Below are 19,599 nucleotides of genomic sequence, written 5' to 3' on the forward strand. Positions count from 1 at the left end.
TCGGAAAATGAAGCCATTATGTCCTCATGTGAATTAAATGGAAAAACAAATCACCAAGGCCTGCACGGCGGTCTAGTGGTTAGCGCGCAGACCTCACCCTCGGCCATCTCTGTGTGGAGTTTGCATGTTCTCCAGGTGCATGCGTGGGTTTTCTCCGGGTACTCCGGTTTCCTCCCACATTCCAAAAACATGCTAGGTTAATTGGCGATCCCAAATTGTCCATAGGTATGAATGTCAGTGTGAATGGTTGGTTGTCTATATGTGCCCTGTGATTGGCTGGCGACCCGCCTCTCGCCCGAAGACAGCTTAATTAATGGCAAGTTAAAGTTGTGGCGAGATTTTTAAAAACATGTACCACCATTTTTGTACAAATAGTCATAGTTAACTATAGTCACAAGGTTGAAAATCAATTTGCATTTCACCTAATTGTGATCTGTAATTGTCAATATGTCCTCACATGATGACTCATGCTCTAAACTAGAGCTTTCTAGATCAGTAGTCATTGTGATGATATAAGGACATATTACAGGAACATATTAACAAGGACATCATATGTGAAGTGGTTACCAGTAAGTGTTTTCCTCAAGTACTTTTATTACCCATCTGAACATGGGTTAATATTCAAGTTAATCATGCATCTTGACACTAATTTATCACTGCCTCCTCACCCCAGAGACATCAAGCAGAGGCATGCTTCCACGACCGCCACCACCCTCCACGCATCTGCAGAGACTGAGAGGCGGAAATGGGAGACTGAAAAGCAAAATCTCCCAGTCAGTGGAAGGCTCCAATCTTGAGGGTTTAACCCTATGTAAGCCACTTACATCTGCTGTTTAGACAGCTGTAACTGACGGGCTCAGGTCAGGCTGGATAGTATATTAAGTAGTGGATCTAGGACAAGAATGAGATATGTGAATCACTAAATGACAAAAGAGCATTATTAGACCATCAACAAAAGCATTGCTTGTCATTTATATTATGTTATATATGTAATTAGTTGTAATAATTTCATTTTGAACCAGTTGCATACAGTCCCTTTAAAATATGGAAAATACGGGATAGAAGAACAAAATACGGTCCTTTCCCGATGAAAACCGGATGTTTACGTACCCAGAAAAACAACTGACCACCAAGGGGCATATGATTAAGACGACGTACGCCATCTGCTGGTCGTATACCGTAAGACAAAAAAATGTGTTGTCGTTTTGAGTCAATTGTATGTGTATATATATATATTTTTTTACAAAACCTGTTTAGGTACATATTTTAAGAAGATGGGCGTTTCCTTTTTAAATCATTTTAAATCTATTGCATTTCACTTTACAAACAACTCGTAAGAGAGAGCTGTTAGCTTGTGGTAATTAGTTCACTGCAAAGTGAACTAATTAAACAGTGATTCAAATTACAATTTTTTTAAATTTCCATTTGTGCTTAATAAATAATAAATAAATAATAAACTACACCTCGAGGTTGTGGTGGTTAATATTGTCCACATAAGATGCTGTCGTTGTACACTAAACAACACTGTAATGCGCCACAAAAGCAAGTGTAATCATTCTTGTGTATCGAATACAGGATGACTTACCAGAGATGGGCCTCTGTTTTTACATTGGAAGGACCCAATTTAACGTGTCCCCTGTTTGTGAAAGCGAAAATGAAAGACTTTGGTCCTGAACTGTTGTTCCGGGATGAGGCCACTGTTGAAACTATAGCAACTGTTTGAGCGCCCTCTGTTGGCAAATAGGGCGTTTAGTATGAACTGGTTTTACCCATTCTCTGATGTATTGTGTAAGACAGGGGTGTCCAAACCTTTTCCGATTTATCCTTTTTCTATGCCGCTTATCCTCACGAGGGTTGCATGTATGCTGGAGCCTATCCAAGCTGTGTTTGGGCGAGAGGCGGGGTACATTCTGGACTGGTGGCCAGCCAATCACAGGGCACATATAGACAAACAACCATTCACACTCACATTCATACCTATGGACAATTTGGAGTCACCAATTAACCGAGCATGTTTTTGGAATGTGGGAGGAAACCGGAGTATACCCAGAGATTTGTAGGTGGAATTGTACTAAAATAACATCCCATCCCATTATTGCAAGAATATTCTCTTTTTTCAATTTTTCTCAGCATTTTGTCTTTTTTCTCCCAAAATCGCAGTTGTTTTTAAAACTTTATTCCCATAATATTTTGACTTTATTCTCACAATATTATAACTTTTTCCTCAACATAATTTTCCAAAATGACAACTTTTTATGCTACTAAAATGTTATTTTTCTTCATATTATGAGTTTCTTCAAATAAAATGATGACTTTTTGTTAGAATACAACTCTTTGCGATTAATATTTTGACTTCCAGTGGTGTGAAAAAGTGTTTTCGCCCTTCCTGATTTTTTTGTTTGTTTGTCACACACCATCAAGCACACTTAGATATTAGTGTGATGACAACACAATTTAACACAAAATGTAGTTTTCCAGTAACAAATATATATTTGGTCAGTCTGAAAAAGGTTACAAGACCATTTCTTTTCATTTTATTTCATCTTTGCAAAACCAGCAAACCACAGTGGGAGTGACGGGCTGACCAAAATGACCTCAAGAGTGCAGCATCAACGCATCCAAGAAGTCAGAAAAGAACCAACAACAGCATCCAAAGAACTGCAGGCCTCACTTGCCTCGGTTAAAGTCAGTGTTCATGACTCCACCGTAAGAAAGACACTGGGGCAAAAATGGCCTGCATGGCAGACTTCCAAAACCCAAACCACTGCTGAAGAAAAAGAACATTAAGCCTTGTCTCAAACTTGCCAGAAAACATCTTGATGATCCCCAAGACCTTTGGTAAAATTCTGTGTATTCTGACGAGACCAAAGTTGAACTTTTTGGAAAGTATGTTTCCCATTACATCTGGAGTAAAAGTAACACTGCATTTCAGAAAAAGACCATCATACCAGCAGTAAAATATGGTGGTGGTAGTGTGATGGTCTAGGGCTGTTTTGCTACTTCAGGAAGTGGAAGACTTGCTGTGATCAATGGAACCATGAATTCTGCTGTCAACCACAAAGTCCTTAAGGATAATGTGTGGCCAATTGCTTGTGACCTCAAACTGGACACTCAAAACACACCAGCAAGTCCACCTCTGAATGGATGAAGAAAAAACAAATGAAGACTTCAGTCAAAGTCCTGACCTGAATCCTATTGAGATGCTGTGGGATGACCTTAAAAATATACTTAATGCTGGAAAAACCCTCCAATGTGGCTGAATTACAACAATTCTGCAAAGATGAATGGAGACTCATTGCAAGTTATCACAAACGCTTAGTTGCATTTTTTTCCAAGGGTCCAACCAGTTTTTTCTCGCTTAATAATAAAAAGTTTTATTTAAAAACATTATTTTGTGTTCAGTTGTGTTGTCATTGACTAATATTACTAATTTGACAATCACAATATGCGTTACATTAACGCAACAGACTGTGTACATATATTTATACTGTATATTCTGTATATTTTGTATTTTCATTTTTTAATAGATGTGTCTGCACCTACATCACCAAAACAAATTCCTAGTATGTGTTTGATCATACCTGGCAATAAACCATTTCTGATTCTGATATTTAAATTTGTTTGATGGGCTGAAAGATTTAAGTATGATAACCATGTAAAAAAAAAAGAAATCAAGAAGGGGGCAAACATTCACAACACTGTACAGTATCACCTTTCTTTTTCTATTTTTACATTGTATGAATACATTTGCAAGAAACATTAATGACAGACAGCTCTTGTGTTGCCCACTAGGTGGCGTCAACCTAAATCCCATCTAACTAGCTGCTCCATTAAACCTGATAGGACATCATCCGAGTATCATTTAGAGCTCTCAGCAATGTTCACATGGAAGGCAAACAAGACGCTAATGCAACAAGTAGGCTTACATGATGAAAGAAGATTCAATGCAATGCAGTTTATGATCATGTTATTTAAGGTGTCTCTTTTAGGTTGATACATATCCTGTAAACAAACATCGGTTTAATGATATCAAATAAGCAGTTAGTTATGTAGCATGAGATGGGTGCAGAGCGTTCAGTGGGTGTTTTATTTGGGGCGCTGCAAGCCAAAGGGGGGAGGGTGTGTGTGTGTGGGGGGCGTTCGCGCCGTGGACAGACACAGGCACGCAGACAGAGCGGGACAGCCTGGTCTTTAGACACCCACCGCCAACGGTAGAGACAACACACCTCTCCTGACCAATGATGTGACAAAAAAACATCCGGTGTAGATCAGATGTGCTTCTTTTGACTCAACTGACGCACACCCACACACACACCCCAGCAGGCTCTCCGCTGCGCTACCTGGCGTGACATGCGGCAATGTCCCGTGGAATATGCCCAAGCGTGAGCTCTCGCGGACCTTTTTGGATTTTGCCGGCGGTCTTATTATTGGCGGCCAGCGCTCTAGACGTGGGCGCCTACAGCTGTCATGAAGTGAGGACCGCCTTCCAGCTGAGGCAGGTCGGACCGCTGCACAGGGTACCGGAGACACCTGGCACAGGTGAGGCAGTCTGCAGTGTGGCGCAATGGAACATTGACTAGTGATGCATATCTCGTTGCACTTTCACCTTTTAAAACGGTGACAGCAGAATGTCTAGATTTCTAGAATTGCATGGTGCAGATACTTAATAGTGAAGTTCATTATGCCCAAATTGAAATTATGTGGACTTAAATTAAGTGCTTGAGTTACAATTTGTTCAACACTAACTCAGCCAGGCATGCAACATCATCTTTTCTTTTCTTGAATACAAAACTAACTTGAAATGTGACAAAGTGGCGTTAATAATTGTGTGACACATGTTATTGTGTCGGCCATTTTCATCTATTTGTTTCCCCTCCTCCACTTCCTACTTCTTCTTATTCTGCCCCGTTTTTTCTCTGCTAACTACTCCTCCATTTCTTAACCAATTCAAACAAATCAAACATCAACTCACCCAGGACACCTATCAACTAATTGGGGCAATGGCTAAACTGACAAGACTACAAATTTTGATTTCTTGATAACCTTATTTCATGATTGCAACCATCAAACTTCTTCTTTCTCTTTTTCGACTTTTCCCTTCAGGGGTCGCCACATTAAAAAATATATCTCTTCCATCCAACCCTGTCTTCTGCATCTGTCTCTCTCACACCAACTACCCTCACGTCCTCCTTCACTTCATCCATAAATCTCCTCTTTGGAGGAGTACGCCTCCAACCTGGCAACTCTAAACGCAGCATCCTTCTACCAATATATTCACTATCTCTCCTCTGGACATGTCCCAACCATCTCAGTCTGGCCGATAACTGACTTTATCTCCAAGGCCTCTAACATGTAATGTCCCTCTGATGTATGCGTTCCTGATCCTATCCATCCTGGTCACTCCCAATGAGAACATTGAAACCATGACACTGACTTTTGTTAATGTTCTCACATAGTGTAATTAGTGTAACTTTTCTGTGAAAATTCTACTTTGTCCTCTAGTAGCTGTATAGGTCAATTTGGAGAGTGCTTGGTTTGTAATCTGGAGGTCCGAAGATCAAGTCCAGAGGTGCCAATAGATGTTGCGGTAAAAAAATACATTACATCAGATTTACTGTAAGTCACTGTCATTTAATTACTGCCACTTATGAACTATTGAGGAGCAATGGTTGAACAGACGGTATACAAAGCAGCAGCAGAAGGGGAAGTGCGGGGGGGGCAACTGCACAGAACATTCCATGTACATGGAATGACAAACCAAACAATCTTGACTAAAATGTGAATGAGGTGGGTGTAATACAAGTGATGTGCCATTGTTGACAAGCTGTCACACAAGTGTAAAAAGAAGGAACGAAAACACTCCAAAAAACAAGTGAAATTTGCAGAATATGGCAAATTTTGTTCGGCTTCAGGTTTGGGGCGTTCCGCTGTTTAAACACGTTCCGTGGACATGATTTTGGACAAAGTGAAGAACTATGTAGGGTGTGGAGGAGGGTGATGTAACTAACTGCAGATGACTGAGTAAAAAGATAATGGTTGATGCTTACGTACATTTGAATAAGTTCACAATGACTTATCTTTTATCGCAAGTTGTTATCTTCAGAAGATTAGTTAAGACGTGACAGTGCAGATGAAAAAAAAAGTGTGGCTTTTTGGCAACTGACAGCTGACATGCTCTTTTGTCAGATTATGATTGTCTGTAAACATTTGTGGTATGCACTCTTCCTCCTTCACACAAAGGGAACAGTTATTTTATGTGGATAACCGTCAATTCCAAAAGTGTTTTGGAGGAAAAAGACATTTTGAGAGGGTTTGGGCATCAGTTCAACTATGCTCACTTTTTCTTGGGCGAACATTGTTGGGCCTCTTACCACATATTCCATCTCCGTGGGTCCACGGCTACCAGATTCACATGATTGTGTTCTGATTTTGATTGACAGTATTTGCATTTTTGCCCTTTAAATGTGCAGATATAACATTATATGATGCTGCTGTCTAGTTATTCACCCCTTTCCGGGTATAAATGCTTGACATGGGAGTGGAGCAATGGATAGCTCATTGGGAAACACTTCCAAACCATCTGATATTTGTTTATTAAACTGTGTGTCACTGCTAGCAACAAGAGGATGACTATTCCATTTACGAGCAGTAGTTGTGGGATAGCGCTCCCAGACAGAAGCACCTTGGTCTTTGGAGAATGTCGACTGTCTGAAGCGAGGTTAGCGTGACAAGCTAAAGCAGTCTGCAATGCATTTGCAACACATTTAATGGCACTGTGACAGCCTGCCACTGCAGCTGCTTTTCTGAATTCCACCTGAGTTGGAGCTCAGTGTCATGACAGGAAGTACAAGCGATAATGTACTGATGAAGTGTTCAAAATTATATGACTGCTTTTCAAGATATTTTGTAGAGTGGACGGGCATGAGCCAAGGAAGCAAACACTAGATTTTGGTGCTGATCACATTGTTTGATACCATAATCCCTTGTTGAGCGCCGTTAATTGATACCAGACCCGACAGTCATAAGTACATTTGTGATTTATAAACAGAATATTTTTGTAGTTGGAGCATAGAAAACCAGTTTACATGAAATAACACCCATGTACATTGCTTGGGTGTGTTGCAGTAATTGTATTCCGGATGAGTGGAGGCAGTAACGCAAGGGTTTCAAGTTGAGTTTTAGCTTGGGCTGGGTTAAGAAGAATACAGTAGCCATGTTATTCTAATGAATATTATGGTTATGTTAACAGTAAAGTAACATTACTACATATTACTACATGTTTGTAGTTTCCTTAATCTTTATTTAGTTATTTACTTTATGTTATTTATTTATTTACTTTATATCTTTACTTTACTTAATCTATACATTTATTGTATTTTGTTGTATTATGCTAATTTATTTACCCTCAGTATTGAGTTGTGGTCTCCTATAGAGCAGCTACACATAAAAACCCGCACAGAAAGCACCCACTCCGCTGTGATTGGTCACATGCCCAAAGTGCTTCCTAACTATTTACCATATAAGGAAGTCCATCCCTTCTGTGACATCACAAAGGAACAGTTTTACCACGCCTATTAAATCAAGCGTTTTGAGCCATCCCAAACTTCTTCAAGGGCTCACTTTCAAATGTGCAAACCTCATTATCCGAAACTTTGGCATCGTTTAATAGGAAAATACAATATTGTAACTACATTTATAGGTCAGAAAAGTAGAAAAAGCAAAATAGGTCTCCTTTAATATGGGGGAAAAGGGAATATTCAACCACAAAATAGCATGATTTTTAATTCCTATTTTGAAGGCGCAAAATTTGAGACGCAATATGCCGAGGGATAACTTTATAAGGATTTTGTTTTTTAATTCTCTGGAAAAATTCAGATTTGATTCAGAGGAAACACTCCACCTTGACTCAAACTCAAACAAACAACAAAGACGCCCTTTAATGCATACAAGATGACCCCTATTTTTCAACACCCGTTTTTTTGGAAAAAAGGCAAAAATCAAAGACAGATAATGATTCTGCCTATTTGGTCACCATTGTCTTAAAATTACTCCTCCTCTGTTGTTTGCTAACTTTTAAGAGAGTTTTTGCAAGCTGGTTCTCCAGGTTTCTAGGGTGTGTGTGAATGACAGGAAGAAACACTCTGACTTGTTCAATGAGATGTTCGGTGCCACTTGTTGGTGTGCATTTATAAACCCTGAATGTAAGACGTCTTTTTCAGATCTTTTACTGGAGAAATTCTGATGTTCATATTCAGGTCAATATGGTACCTTTGTCAGTCATCTGCATAACACATTCATTATCCAAGCTTTTATTTTCTTCAGCTTGTCTCCAACACAAGATGAATGTAGGAGGTATGGATTTGTGTCCTCCATCAATCCATTAATCCATTTTCTGTAGCTCTTATTGTGTCAAGGCAGGGCAGAAGCTGGACCTCACCCAGCTGACTTATGGGCGAAAGGTCAATTACCATGTGATATGGAAAGGAGCATTGTGTGTGAATTCATCCCACACTAGCTGCACACAAGTCGACTATGTGAACCGCTATTCTACCAGTGACCCATCTTGATCCTCATAGCCATAAACTGTTTTCTTGACATTATTTGTTGTATGGTTTCTTCCATCTCCCCCGTAGTCACAGCTAATCAAACATTTTTCAGCTTCTTATTTGGAGCTTTATTTACATTCGCCTTTACAGAGGTTGTTTTGGGTCAGGAGCGATCATGTCTTCAAAGTGGTTACCAGTGGAGGGGATGTTTGAGTGGGAGATTTGCTGTGTGTGTTTGTGAGCTACTCCGCTTCATTTCACAGATCAAATGCCAACAAAAGCAAGGCCTGAAATTTGAAGTGGCAAAACTTCAGCTCCTTTTCACAGTGTGCTGTTTGTGTCGGGATACAGTACTGCGTTTCATTAACGTGTGAGCTGATATTTCATGAAATGTGCCAGGATTAATGCAACAGGGAGCATCAGAGTGCTAACTGGAAATGGTCACATGCTGTTTTAGGTTGTGTTTGTTTGTATCATGTTTAAATGCAATACACACTTCTTGTCAGAGTTCTCAGTTTTGTGTCTCCATTTCCGTCATTGCTTTTGCTTTTACGGTAATCCCTCATTTATCATGGTTAATTGGTTCCAGACCCGACTATAAGTGAATTTCCGCAAAGGAGAACTCCTTATTTATGAATGGAATATTTTCGTAGTTAGAAAACATAACAACTGTTATCTTAACAGTATTAGAACCCTCTAGATCTCAAACTCGCGGCCCTAGTTTGAGGCCCCCACTTTGATACCAAAGTTTAATGTTGAAATGACAGCTTAAAGCTGTGTGCACACGGACACAATTAACATGATTTTGCCCCGCCCATACTGTTACCCTACCCTGTTACCCCGCCCTGTTTTGCTTTGGATTAGCAATGAAGCTAAAGGCTTATGACGCTGGGTACAAATAAATGCAGGAAATGATTTGGAATAAAAGGGAAAATACACGTCAAGATAAAGCATCTCATCAAACACGTTGTTAAAGTTACCACGCTGCTCCCAGATGGAACTGAGTACGATGCTAACTTGCTAATTGGGTCAAATTATTAAGTTTCATTAATGTTCATGTTAAAGGTTAAATAACTGTTAATACTGTACATTTGAATCTGAAAAAAATAATTTCTCTACCAACTGTATGTGGTTTCTTATGTTTTTCTTATTTGCTGTTTTATTATTATTTCACTTATTTATTTGATTGATTTATTGTCTTTATTCTTAATTTGTTTATTTATTTATTTGTATCTTATTTTGTGTATAGAAAAATAAAAATTAAGATATTTGAGAACAGTGGAATGTTTTATCAGATATTTTGGTGTGGAAAACCGGAACCAAAGTACTGAAAAAGTGTAGGGTATAGCAGAAGCAAAAGCATTGAAGATTTTTTTTTTATTGATTTTTTTTTCCAGTTTTTAAATAAATGCGTTTTGTTTTTTTTGGAAAACCTGATGCGGCCCGACTTCACCCAGAACCTAGCTCCGGTGGCCCCCAGGTAAATTGAGTTTGAGACCCCTGCTCTAGACATTAACTAAAACCCCTATAGTTATTGTGTGTGTTGCAACAAATGTGATCTCTAGGGGAAACAAGTGGTGAGTGGACAGGAAGTGATGTTGGAGGTTCATAGTTGAGTTTTAGCTCGGTGTGGGTTGCAGCAACAGTAGCCTTTGATGTTATTGGGGATTTTCAATCATGATTATTGTTTTAGTCGTGAGATAATTAAAACCTGCAATAAAAAAACAAGCAGTTCATTTAAAGACTCCAAAATAGTTTGATTCAAATGTTTCTTCCAGAAAATAAATGTTTGCAATTTTAAAAGTTCCATTAAATTCATGGTCTGCTTATACTGAGTTTTGAAGTGTGATATACAACGTCTGCACCGTGGTACACAGCCAAGCACTACATAGAGAGATTAGGTCATAAAGCCTCTTGGAAGGCAGACGCCCAGCAGTGCTGTTCAGACAGCGACGCTGCAAGTTGGCTTCTTGGATAGCATCCTCAGACATGATCAAGCTATTTTACAGATCTATTAAAACACCCTCTTAAAGATGGGCTGATCTGATTATGTGCCTGGTACAAACAGAAAGCTTATTTTCAGTCTTTTCCACAACTGCCATTCTCTAATTTACTGATGAATCGAGTGAAGAAGGAGAAAGTGTCATGTGTCCTAAATGCAAGGCAGCCATGTTTCAACTGCATTGAAATGGAAAACGCTTTGTGTTATCGAATGTTGCCACATCCTTAACCAGTTAGAGCATCAAAAGTCTTGGCTCACTCTCAAAGCTCAACATGGCCTTTCATTGGCTGGAGATACTGTATTTGGCTTCCCCTTTTAACTTGGCCTTTCTTGCTGAGAGAGCAAACACATGAAGGACACATCTTACTCCACGCAGACAAAAATCACAGAGCATCTGTGTTTTCCCAACTTTTGACTTCAATAAAACGCAACATTCCCAGCAGAGCATGCCATCCTTCAACGGAGTCGCAAAGCTCAGTCGGCACAATCTTTGTGATCGTCGCTCCAGCATTCCACCATTCTGAAATTGATGGAAATCATTACAATATCTTGTTTAGAAAAAAATATGCAGTTCTTCAATAAGAGAGTGGGCTTGTGTGATGCTTTAGCAGATGCTAAAGCGACATTCTTTGCTTGGGTCTCAACACCTCTGATCTAATGCTGCTTAATCGTGTCTGCATCAGTCCACCTATCAGCCTCCTGCTTTGCCCTCGGAGCGCTCTCTGTCTGACCTCTTGTCTTTGGAATGGCTTTGGGACCATGTGCCAGTAGTCCCTGACAGCTGCTACAGCCTTGGGTCTGGCATAGCAAAACACCAAAGTTTACTTTTAAGGTTGTCCAAAAAAATGCAGGTATGCTGCAAAGACCTCTTTGAGGTGTGTTTTCATTTGGCACCATCAAGCCCAAGCCCCGCTCCGTGTGTAAAAGCATACGTATCCTGTATGCTTACTGGATCAGACAAGTTAAAAGTAAACCGTCTTCCTGAGTTAGGAGAACCTTTAATTGGCTGTTTTCTTACAATGTTTTTCTTGTTCTCATGTGAAATATCAAAATAACAGTGTCAGGATACTCTAACCCACTTGTTGATCCCTGTGTAACCACATTAAAGAGACGTGGCCTGCGTGTAATTTTTTAATTGGTTGCAAAAGCTTGTAAAAACTACCCTCTCAGCAATATTCACCTCGGCTACCGTGGTACGGCATATTGCACATGGCATGTGAGCAAGCGGCACAATTCTAGTTGTGACTTGTGCACCGAAGGGCACTGAGCTGTCGCTGAAGGGATTGTGACTAACAAGCCGAGAGCCCTGAGCCGTGGCTTTAATTCGGCAAATTACTCCAGAGGTATTTGTCACCTGAGGACGATTAGAGGAATTAGGATTGGGAGTTGACATCGAGTCTGAAGAGTAAAGTGCACGAAAGGTTTAGCCAGGCAGAATGAATACACAAAGGATGAGAATTGTACATACAGTATCTTTAACGGTGCATCTCCTGAATGCCTAATATTTGTATTTTAGCTCATTCATCCATTTTCATACTTGCAAATGGTTAATTTAGGCAAAAAATATATAAAATATTTGCTTCAATATGCATGTTTTAAAATATTAATCGGACATATTATCACATATACTGGATAAAGTCATGCTGCAAAATTCATATGCAAAGTTCAAAATTCAAATGTTACAAGATGTAACTCAAATATTCCAAGAGGGGGGGGGGGGGGGGGGGGGGAGCAAGATACAGCAATTCCAACCAATTTTCTTGTACATATTTTGTTTTCTGCATACTTTTTGCTGGAATTTGGTCACTTGTTTATGTCTTTGGTCCATGTAGCATTCACATTTGATCTCAAGTGAACTGGAACTCAGTTGCAGACTGACTGAGAGTCATATCATAAGTGGTCTTAGTCCATTAGTTTGAAGCACACCAGGGTTCGGATTCACTTTTACCCTTGACCAAATAGATTGTCTTTCAAAGACTTTCGTGTCTGAAGAATAATAATGATGCAAAGACTCAGTGGTTCCTAAGCTAGGCCTACTGAAAAACCCATGGCTGCTAATGCCCCCCCCCTAAAAAAAAGTGAGCAGGCATATTTGTCACAGTCAGACAGTCCTAAGTGTTTCTGAGTATCACTTACTCCATCCGGATACTCGCAAGGGACAGCGAGGCCAGTCTGGATTTCACAAAGTCCCTATCATATTAATTCAATATCAGAGCGATAACACACCAACACCAAGGAAAGCGAAAGAGAGAAAGATTACTCACGATGACCTCAACATAATGGCCATGAAGCTGAAGAAGCTATAAGTTGCATCGTAGCATCAAGTTCACAGTCAGTCATAAAATGGCTGTCATCTTTTTATTACAGACACATCAATATGTGTCAAGGGAAAGAATAACAATATTTTGCTCCATTAAAACATATTTTTACTGAAGATACTTGGTGCTAATTTAATTTTAATAATTTTCTTATTTTATAATTTAATAAATATTATAATAATCTCTTGTATATCGTGGTCAATTGGTTCCAGACCTGACAGAATTTCGTACGAGTACGAGTTCTTATTTATATATGCATATAAATTGAATTTTTTTAAACATTATTAGAGCCCTCTGGACATGAACTAACACCCCATGGTCAACTTCACAATCACAATCAAATAAGACTCATGCATGGGTGTGCGGCGATAAATATGTTCCCTAGGGGATTTGAGTGGCAGGCAGACAGGAAGTGACGTCCGGGTGCTCGAGAGTTCAATTTTAGCATTTTGTGAGTTACTGACTCCTAGTGACCAGTGTAAAATACTACATATCACTAACAGCATTTTTAAATGCATCTTCTGAATGCCTTACATGTTTATTTTACTTAATTCAGCCATTTTTACGCTTGAAAATGCTTAATTTAGACAATATGCATGTAATATATATATAATATGAACTAATAATGGGCCATATTCAACCACGAAACAGCATGACTTATTAATTAACATATCTTTGAAAACCTCATACTAAACCATTACCATCACCATAATGAAAGGCTAAGGGTTCTGTTGAAACAATGATGTGAGCAGGACATCCGTAATGAGTTGGAAGGGGCAGGAAATCCAGTTATGTCCGGCTCTTGGTTTGGAGCAAATGGACCCTCAGTGGGTAATTAAGAGACACCCAGCCCTCGCGAGGATATGCCAGGCAAATGGGGGAGAGAGGGAGCAGAAAGGGAAAGAGCGATTGAGAATGCAACCCTATTGTGTTTCATGGAGGGATTTGGACGCTGAGGCATTGGTCTTGCGGTCTGTCCTAAGGCCATACTTAAGGCTCTGGTTACAACACCTGCCTTCCAGCCCTCCCCCCCTTTTAGAGTGAGTTATCATATCAGGCTACTGCATGATGGGGCTGAATTTGGGCAGGGAAACAAGTGGGAAAAGACCGTTAGAACAGAGCAAGCTAATTGTGACGGCTTTAACTGATGTCATTGCTGTGTTTATATTTATTGCGTGAAGCAGGTGATGCTGGCTGGACAGGCTGACCTCTCTTTGAGCTGATGTAACGGTGCCTGATTGAGCTGTTTATTGGACTATCGTTAGGTCATTGCCTTCATGTAGCTGTTGGGAGCCGCGTTATAATTGGCAATGTTTGGCTAATTTCAAAGATGTTGCAATTCCATAAGGAAAAACAATGTTTATGTTGTACATGACATACACAGCACATGCCGTGACTGCACCGAACATGAGTGCATTAATATGAGCTGTAGATATTTACAGAGAAAGTATTTATAGCAGGAAACGTAGTTGAATTGTCGGTCTACTTTCTCACCCTCCCATGGTGCCTCTTCTGTCTCGCAGCAGAGTTATGGGCTGTCTATTTGTGTGCATACTCAGGACACTATACAAACACTATGCACACTGAATCATATGAGATATACATAAATCTGTAGTACTCCCCGGAAGCGACTGGGCTATGTAGGATTTGAACTGGGCCCATCATGTTAGCGTAGAGGTTTATTATTAGTGGTGGCTTTGGTGTTTATTGTGGTGAAAGTGTGCTGTTGTACTTTTGAGTAAAAAAAAAAAATTGCATCTAAAATTACCGCTTTTGTTGTGAATGATAGCTGACTTCCTCGATATTTCTAACACCAGTGTGCTCGATTGATAAAGGAGTTAAACAACACATGTCTATCTTGTCTTGTTATTCCCAGATGTGGATCTCTTGGTCTGCAAGCACCAGGGCCCATCTTGCTGCACTCGAAAGATGGAGGAAAGCTACCAGTTTGCAGTGAAGCGTGAAACACTCCACAACATTTACTCGTACAGCTACGAGCTGAAGCACCTGATCTCTAGCCACTCGGATGCCTTCCAGGGTAAGTGTGGAGATTCTGGTACAGTAATCTCTCGTTTATTGGTTCCACGATAAGTGAATTCACACAAATAGGAATTCAACTCATACATAAATGTAATATTTTGGTAGTTAGAGCATAGAAAACCTGTTTACTACATTCTAAATATAGTTTTTAACATTATTAAAGCCCTCTAGACGTAGCACCCCTATAGTCACCTTTACACTCATATTATTTAATATAGGAGTCATAAAAAGAGTGAATTACCTCAGGGGTTCAGATTTGAGTTTTTGCTTTGTGGGGGTTGAGGGTGTAACATTAGCCGTTTAAAAAAAAATCAGATTATTGTTCCGTTGTGAGATAATTCAAACCTGCAATGAAAGCCCGTTGTTTTGGCAATCAAGTCTGGTGTGTGCCTCATTGAATATTACAGTAACATTACTGACACCCAGTGTCTTCTGAATGCCCTATATTTGTATTTAGCAACTTGTATGCTTGAAAATGGTTAATTTAGGCAAAAAAAGTAAAATAATTAAATCATGAAACAGCATTATTTATTCATATATTTGTGGAAACAAGAGTGAAACCGCCAGATTCGAACAGCAAAGTAGGGAGGCATTACAGCTATTTATTTTTGGGTAATACTTTCAAGTGGTTCAGTTTGCATGTCCAGAGTTCATACAAATAAGTTCCCATTGTAGATAGCCTGTCTCTTGGGTCTGGCTGACCGTAGAGCTTGTCCTCCTTCTCTTGTAATTGTAGTGCTGTAACATTTCCTCCACAAAAGCAGCAAAATCCCACATTTTTGGAGAGATACACGGGATGTTTTTGTTTGTTTTAGAGTAGTTTCGTAAGCTTGCAATTACTCTTACATGACAATAGGCGACTTAGACCCAGGCTGTGGTTTACTCTAATGAATGAGCGGACAGCACTGATCTTTGTTCCAAATATGGAAAAGACAGAATGGAATTTGTTAAAAGTAACATTGCTGTCATGGAAATGAACACTTTCCAGTTTTATGGAATTACAGTCCTGTCAAACATGTTCCCTAGGAGGTCACACAGTGCTGGCGGTGGGCCTTCCCTAGGTTACACTGCACGGACACAAGCAGATATGTTTGAATTGTGTTTCTGCTATTTGTCCTCTTCATCATCATTAAGCTCCCTCACGTCTTACCTCATGTCTGAGCTTGTCTGGCTGAATGAAGATGGAGTGCTCCACATAGCCAGAAAAGGCCGAGATGGAAAAATAACAATGTGATATCAACACATGGGGGGGTATAATGGAGCTGAAAAGGATGACATCAGGAACCCTTCACTTGCAAAGCCTTCTAAGGACCGTCTCTGTGCTGTCTGTGAGTGCCTCGGGTGGAATGTAGCAGAGTGGCTCATGTACCACATGAAGTAACGGGAATGGGATTTTGGATGATGCCATCAGGACGTCTGCTGGTGGCTCACCTAATTGCTTCTACACTAACACACTACCCTGGCATACCACCATACGACCCGGTGCTAAACTTATGGGTCAGCCCAAAAGCTAACTATGCCTGTAAAATGTATGGAAAGAACCACAAGATGCTCGTAAGAGGCCACCTGCTGCTGCGGTCCATCGCTGTTAGACTGCGTCCTTGTGTCCTCATCTAATAAAACCAGGCAGTTCTTACGACTTACAGTAGATCTTTTACAATCCTCATTGTGAGATCAGTCTGGCTGTGGGGAAGGAAAATAGATCCTCCCTTAAACACCTAAAATTTAACTAAGTACTAATACAGTGGAACCAGTAAGTGTGTTTTTCGGTTAACGTCAACAATTTACACCAATATTTTGCCTACCCACGACCCTAGTGAAGACGAAAATACTATACATTAAACTCTATTCAAAAGAAAGACAAACAAAAAACACAAGAAGGCCTGTCATGATAATTAATAAATCAAGTAACTGCTCCATAACTTTGCCAGCCTTGACATAGTGACTCTCTACCAAACAGGGTGAATGATAAAAGGTTTCACTCTGTGCATCTGTCTCAACACCTTGTTCTATAGCGAAATGAACAGAGTGAATGAACCCTTCTGTCAGTCAGCCGAGGCGGGGCGCTAGTGAGTTCACACACAGAGTGCTACTGGCATCTTGAGGAGTTACAACCTAGCCAACACAAATGGGTGATTCTTCTGAAAGGGATACTAGTGACAGTGCAGTTACTTTGAGGGTCATGACGCACAAACTACAGTGATTTGAAGCCGTAGCCATGTGGACAATATGCTGCAAACAAATTGAATGTGGTCATTATGTATAACACACAATCTGATATCAATTTCAGCCTGTTAAAATATCATCATTTTGTGACAAATACAATTAAATAAATAATACAAAACGGTGGAACTCATGTTTCAGCTGCTGTGGTTCCCGAATATAACTCTTCATTGGGAACCAAAGTCATCCAATACGTGCACTTTCACCAAACTCTGACAAAATGGTACGGCTCATTAAACTAACCTACTTGTGACTGCTTTGACTAATGTCATTGCTGTCTTAAAAATAATGTTAATAATATGTATAATAATGTTAATAACAATGATGTCGTCTTGCAGCCATAATTTTTAGGACAATTGTCGTCCAGCAAAATGTGTTATTGTGACAGGGCTAGCCCAGCTGTGTTGTTAATGTTCTTCTCCATGGCTGCTTTGTTATGATGAGCTGTTGTACTAATCGTAGTGTGTAAAAACTAATCTAAAAGGTTGTCTATGATGCAGCTTCACCCAACGTTCCAGAGTTTCAAGGTCAACACACAATAGCACACACTTTGCCAATAGCGGTTGAAAACTTCCAGGTCAACACATGACAACTTCCTTTGTAGTACAAAGGAAGTTTTCTACAATAATAGCAGCTACGCTATTATTGTAGAAAATAATAAGGCTATGTCTTTCTCCAAATTGCATAGATCCTTCACTACCAACATCACCCCAAACAAACATAATTAAAAACATATTTTACAAGTAAGGCATTTGTGGTTTCATGGTGCTTTATTTTAGGAATGATCAATGTTTCGAAAAATGGATCAAATAGATTTGGATAGTTTCAAGACACACTGAATGGAAGAGCCCATTTGAAGAAAAATGGCATGCATGTCAGTGTGTGTGTGTGTGTTTTCACTGGCCTACTCTTGTTTGGACAGTGCAAATGGACCTACTGTGCTTTGTCATGAATGGGAGTTGTCATGTCATGACCTTACAAACACACCACATTTCTAAATGCTGTGGGGGGGTTTTCACATTTTATCCAGATACTCCATGAATGTAGTCAAATAATGTTGATAAAAGACCAAGAGTTGTTGAGATACATTTAGCACATATGATGCTTCTATCTTTTTATGTAATAACTCCCACCAAACTGCACTTTTTTGGGGAATATTTGTGAATTTTTCTTTAAAAATCTCCTATAAAAATAACAATACGCTTTCAACATCCCTGAAAGACACAAAAGATGCACCCAGGCTGGCCTCCCTGGTCTCTTCTCTTCTCTTCCCCGTCATGTAAACAAACACACCTTCCTAATCCACTTTGTCAGACAAGTGAGTGACTGTCAAGGTCTGATGGAGGGAAGGTGTCAACCACAGAGTGGTGGCTGAGCAGGAAAGGCTTTAGAGTTGGCTTTACCTTGTCAACCCAAAGGGCATATTTAGTCATCTAGGGGCCCAAGGGCAAACCCAACCATTGGGGCCCTCCAAATCGTTGTACTGCACTGACAAACGTTTGGTCATTTATTTTAATTTCTTTATTGGGTCGCTTTTGTGACATATTATGTGATGTAAATATTTTGTCTTCTGCAAAATTTACCAGCTCTAAAGGGGTCTCACATTCACATTTGAGAAAACAAACCACAGTAGATGAGCAAACGCACCATAGTTTTAAGTAAACACTGCCAGGGTTGCCATAGTTAGATTGAAAAAGTAATCTGATTACTGATCACTTGAAAAAGTTATGATGGTCTGTTAACAATCCACATCACCACAGCTCGGACATTATTTTGGAAGTGCACGTCAAGCAACGCTTGTTGCTTGCCGGGTGAGGCGTGCCGGTGTGGTGTCTGCTGACACCTCCGGCTGGGCTTTAGGGACTGAGCTCAGGGCTGGAACTGGCAGGGGGCGGGCCTGTTGTTCATGGTCAAAATCCTTGCCTGTTGGTGTCTCTCTGGGAGAGGACAGCACCGATGTCCTAATACATTTAGTTTTTCTGTTATTTTTCTGATTAAGGGACAAAGTCCCAAAGATAGATTGGTGACCCCTGCCTAAAATAATAGCTGTAATTCCATCTTGAAAATAGCCATCTCTCGCCTCACTCTATTGTGTTACTTGCTGTGTGTCGCTACACGTGAGTTGTCCTCTTTTCGGAAAACACGATTTAACATGACATCACTCCCCGAGACGCAAGAAGAAAGCAAATACAGTTTAGTGAAAGGGAAGAATGAAAATTGATTAGCCAGAGCATTGCCTTTTGCACAGATGCCATAACACCCCTGCTCCAGCTTTGATACTATATTGGATTAATCCTGCCATTCTGTCAGTGCCATTGATGGATAGTAGAATAGCGACCCAGAAAAATGGCAAAAAAATCCTGTATTTTTAAAAATGACAGACGAGCGTTGTGTTTTCAGTCAAGTTGTTTGTTTATTTTCTTTTGCTGTGTTCAGCATGCCTTTTGTAAGCATATTCTCCTGCCAGGGT

At 40.0% G+C, this 19,599-nt stretch overlaps 1 protein-coding gene across 2 annotated transcripts in view; it reads left to right on the forward strand.

Annotated features, from left to right (window-relative positions):
- The first annotated feature begins 4,213 nt into the window (after positions 1-4,213).
- Positions 4,214-19,599, forward strand: part of LOC131126483 (glypican-5-like) — a 105,663-nt gene continuing 90,277 nt past the window's right edge. For both annotated transcript variants that reach the window (XM_058069082.1, XM_058069083.1), the window contains exons 1-2: positions 4,214-4,539; positions 14,743-14,904. In XM_058069082.1, coding sequence (XP_057925065.1) covers positions 4,359-4,539; positions 14,743-14,904 — 343 coding nt within the window. In that variant the 5' untranslated portion in view covers positions 4,214-4,358. The remainder of the gene's footprint in view (positions 4,540-14,742; positions 14,905-19,599) is intronic.

Source organism: Doryrhamphus excisus, chromosome 3 (genome assembly GCF_030265055.1).
Source record: "Doryrhamphus excisus isolate RoL2022-K1 chromosome 3, RoL_Dexc_1.0, whole genome shotgun sequence".
In the NCBI taxonomy this organism is placed as follows: Eukaryota; Metazoa; Chordata; class Actinopteri; order Syngnathiformes; family Syngnathidae; genus Doryrhamphus; species Doryrhamphus excisus.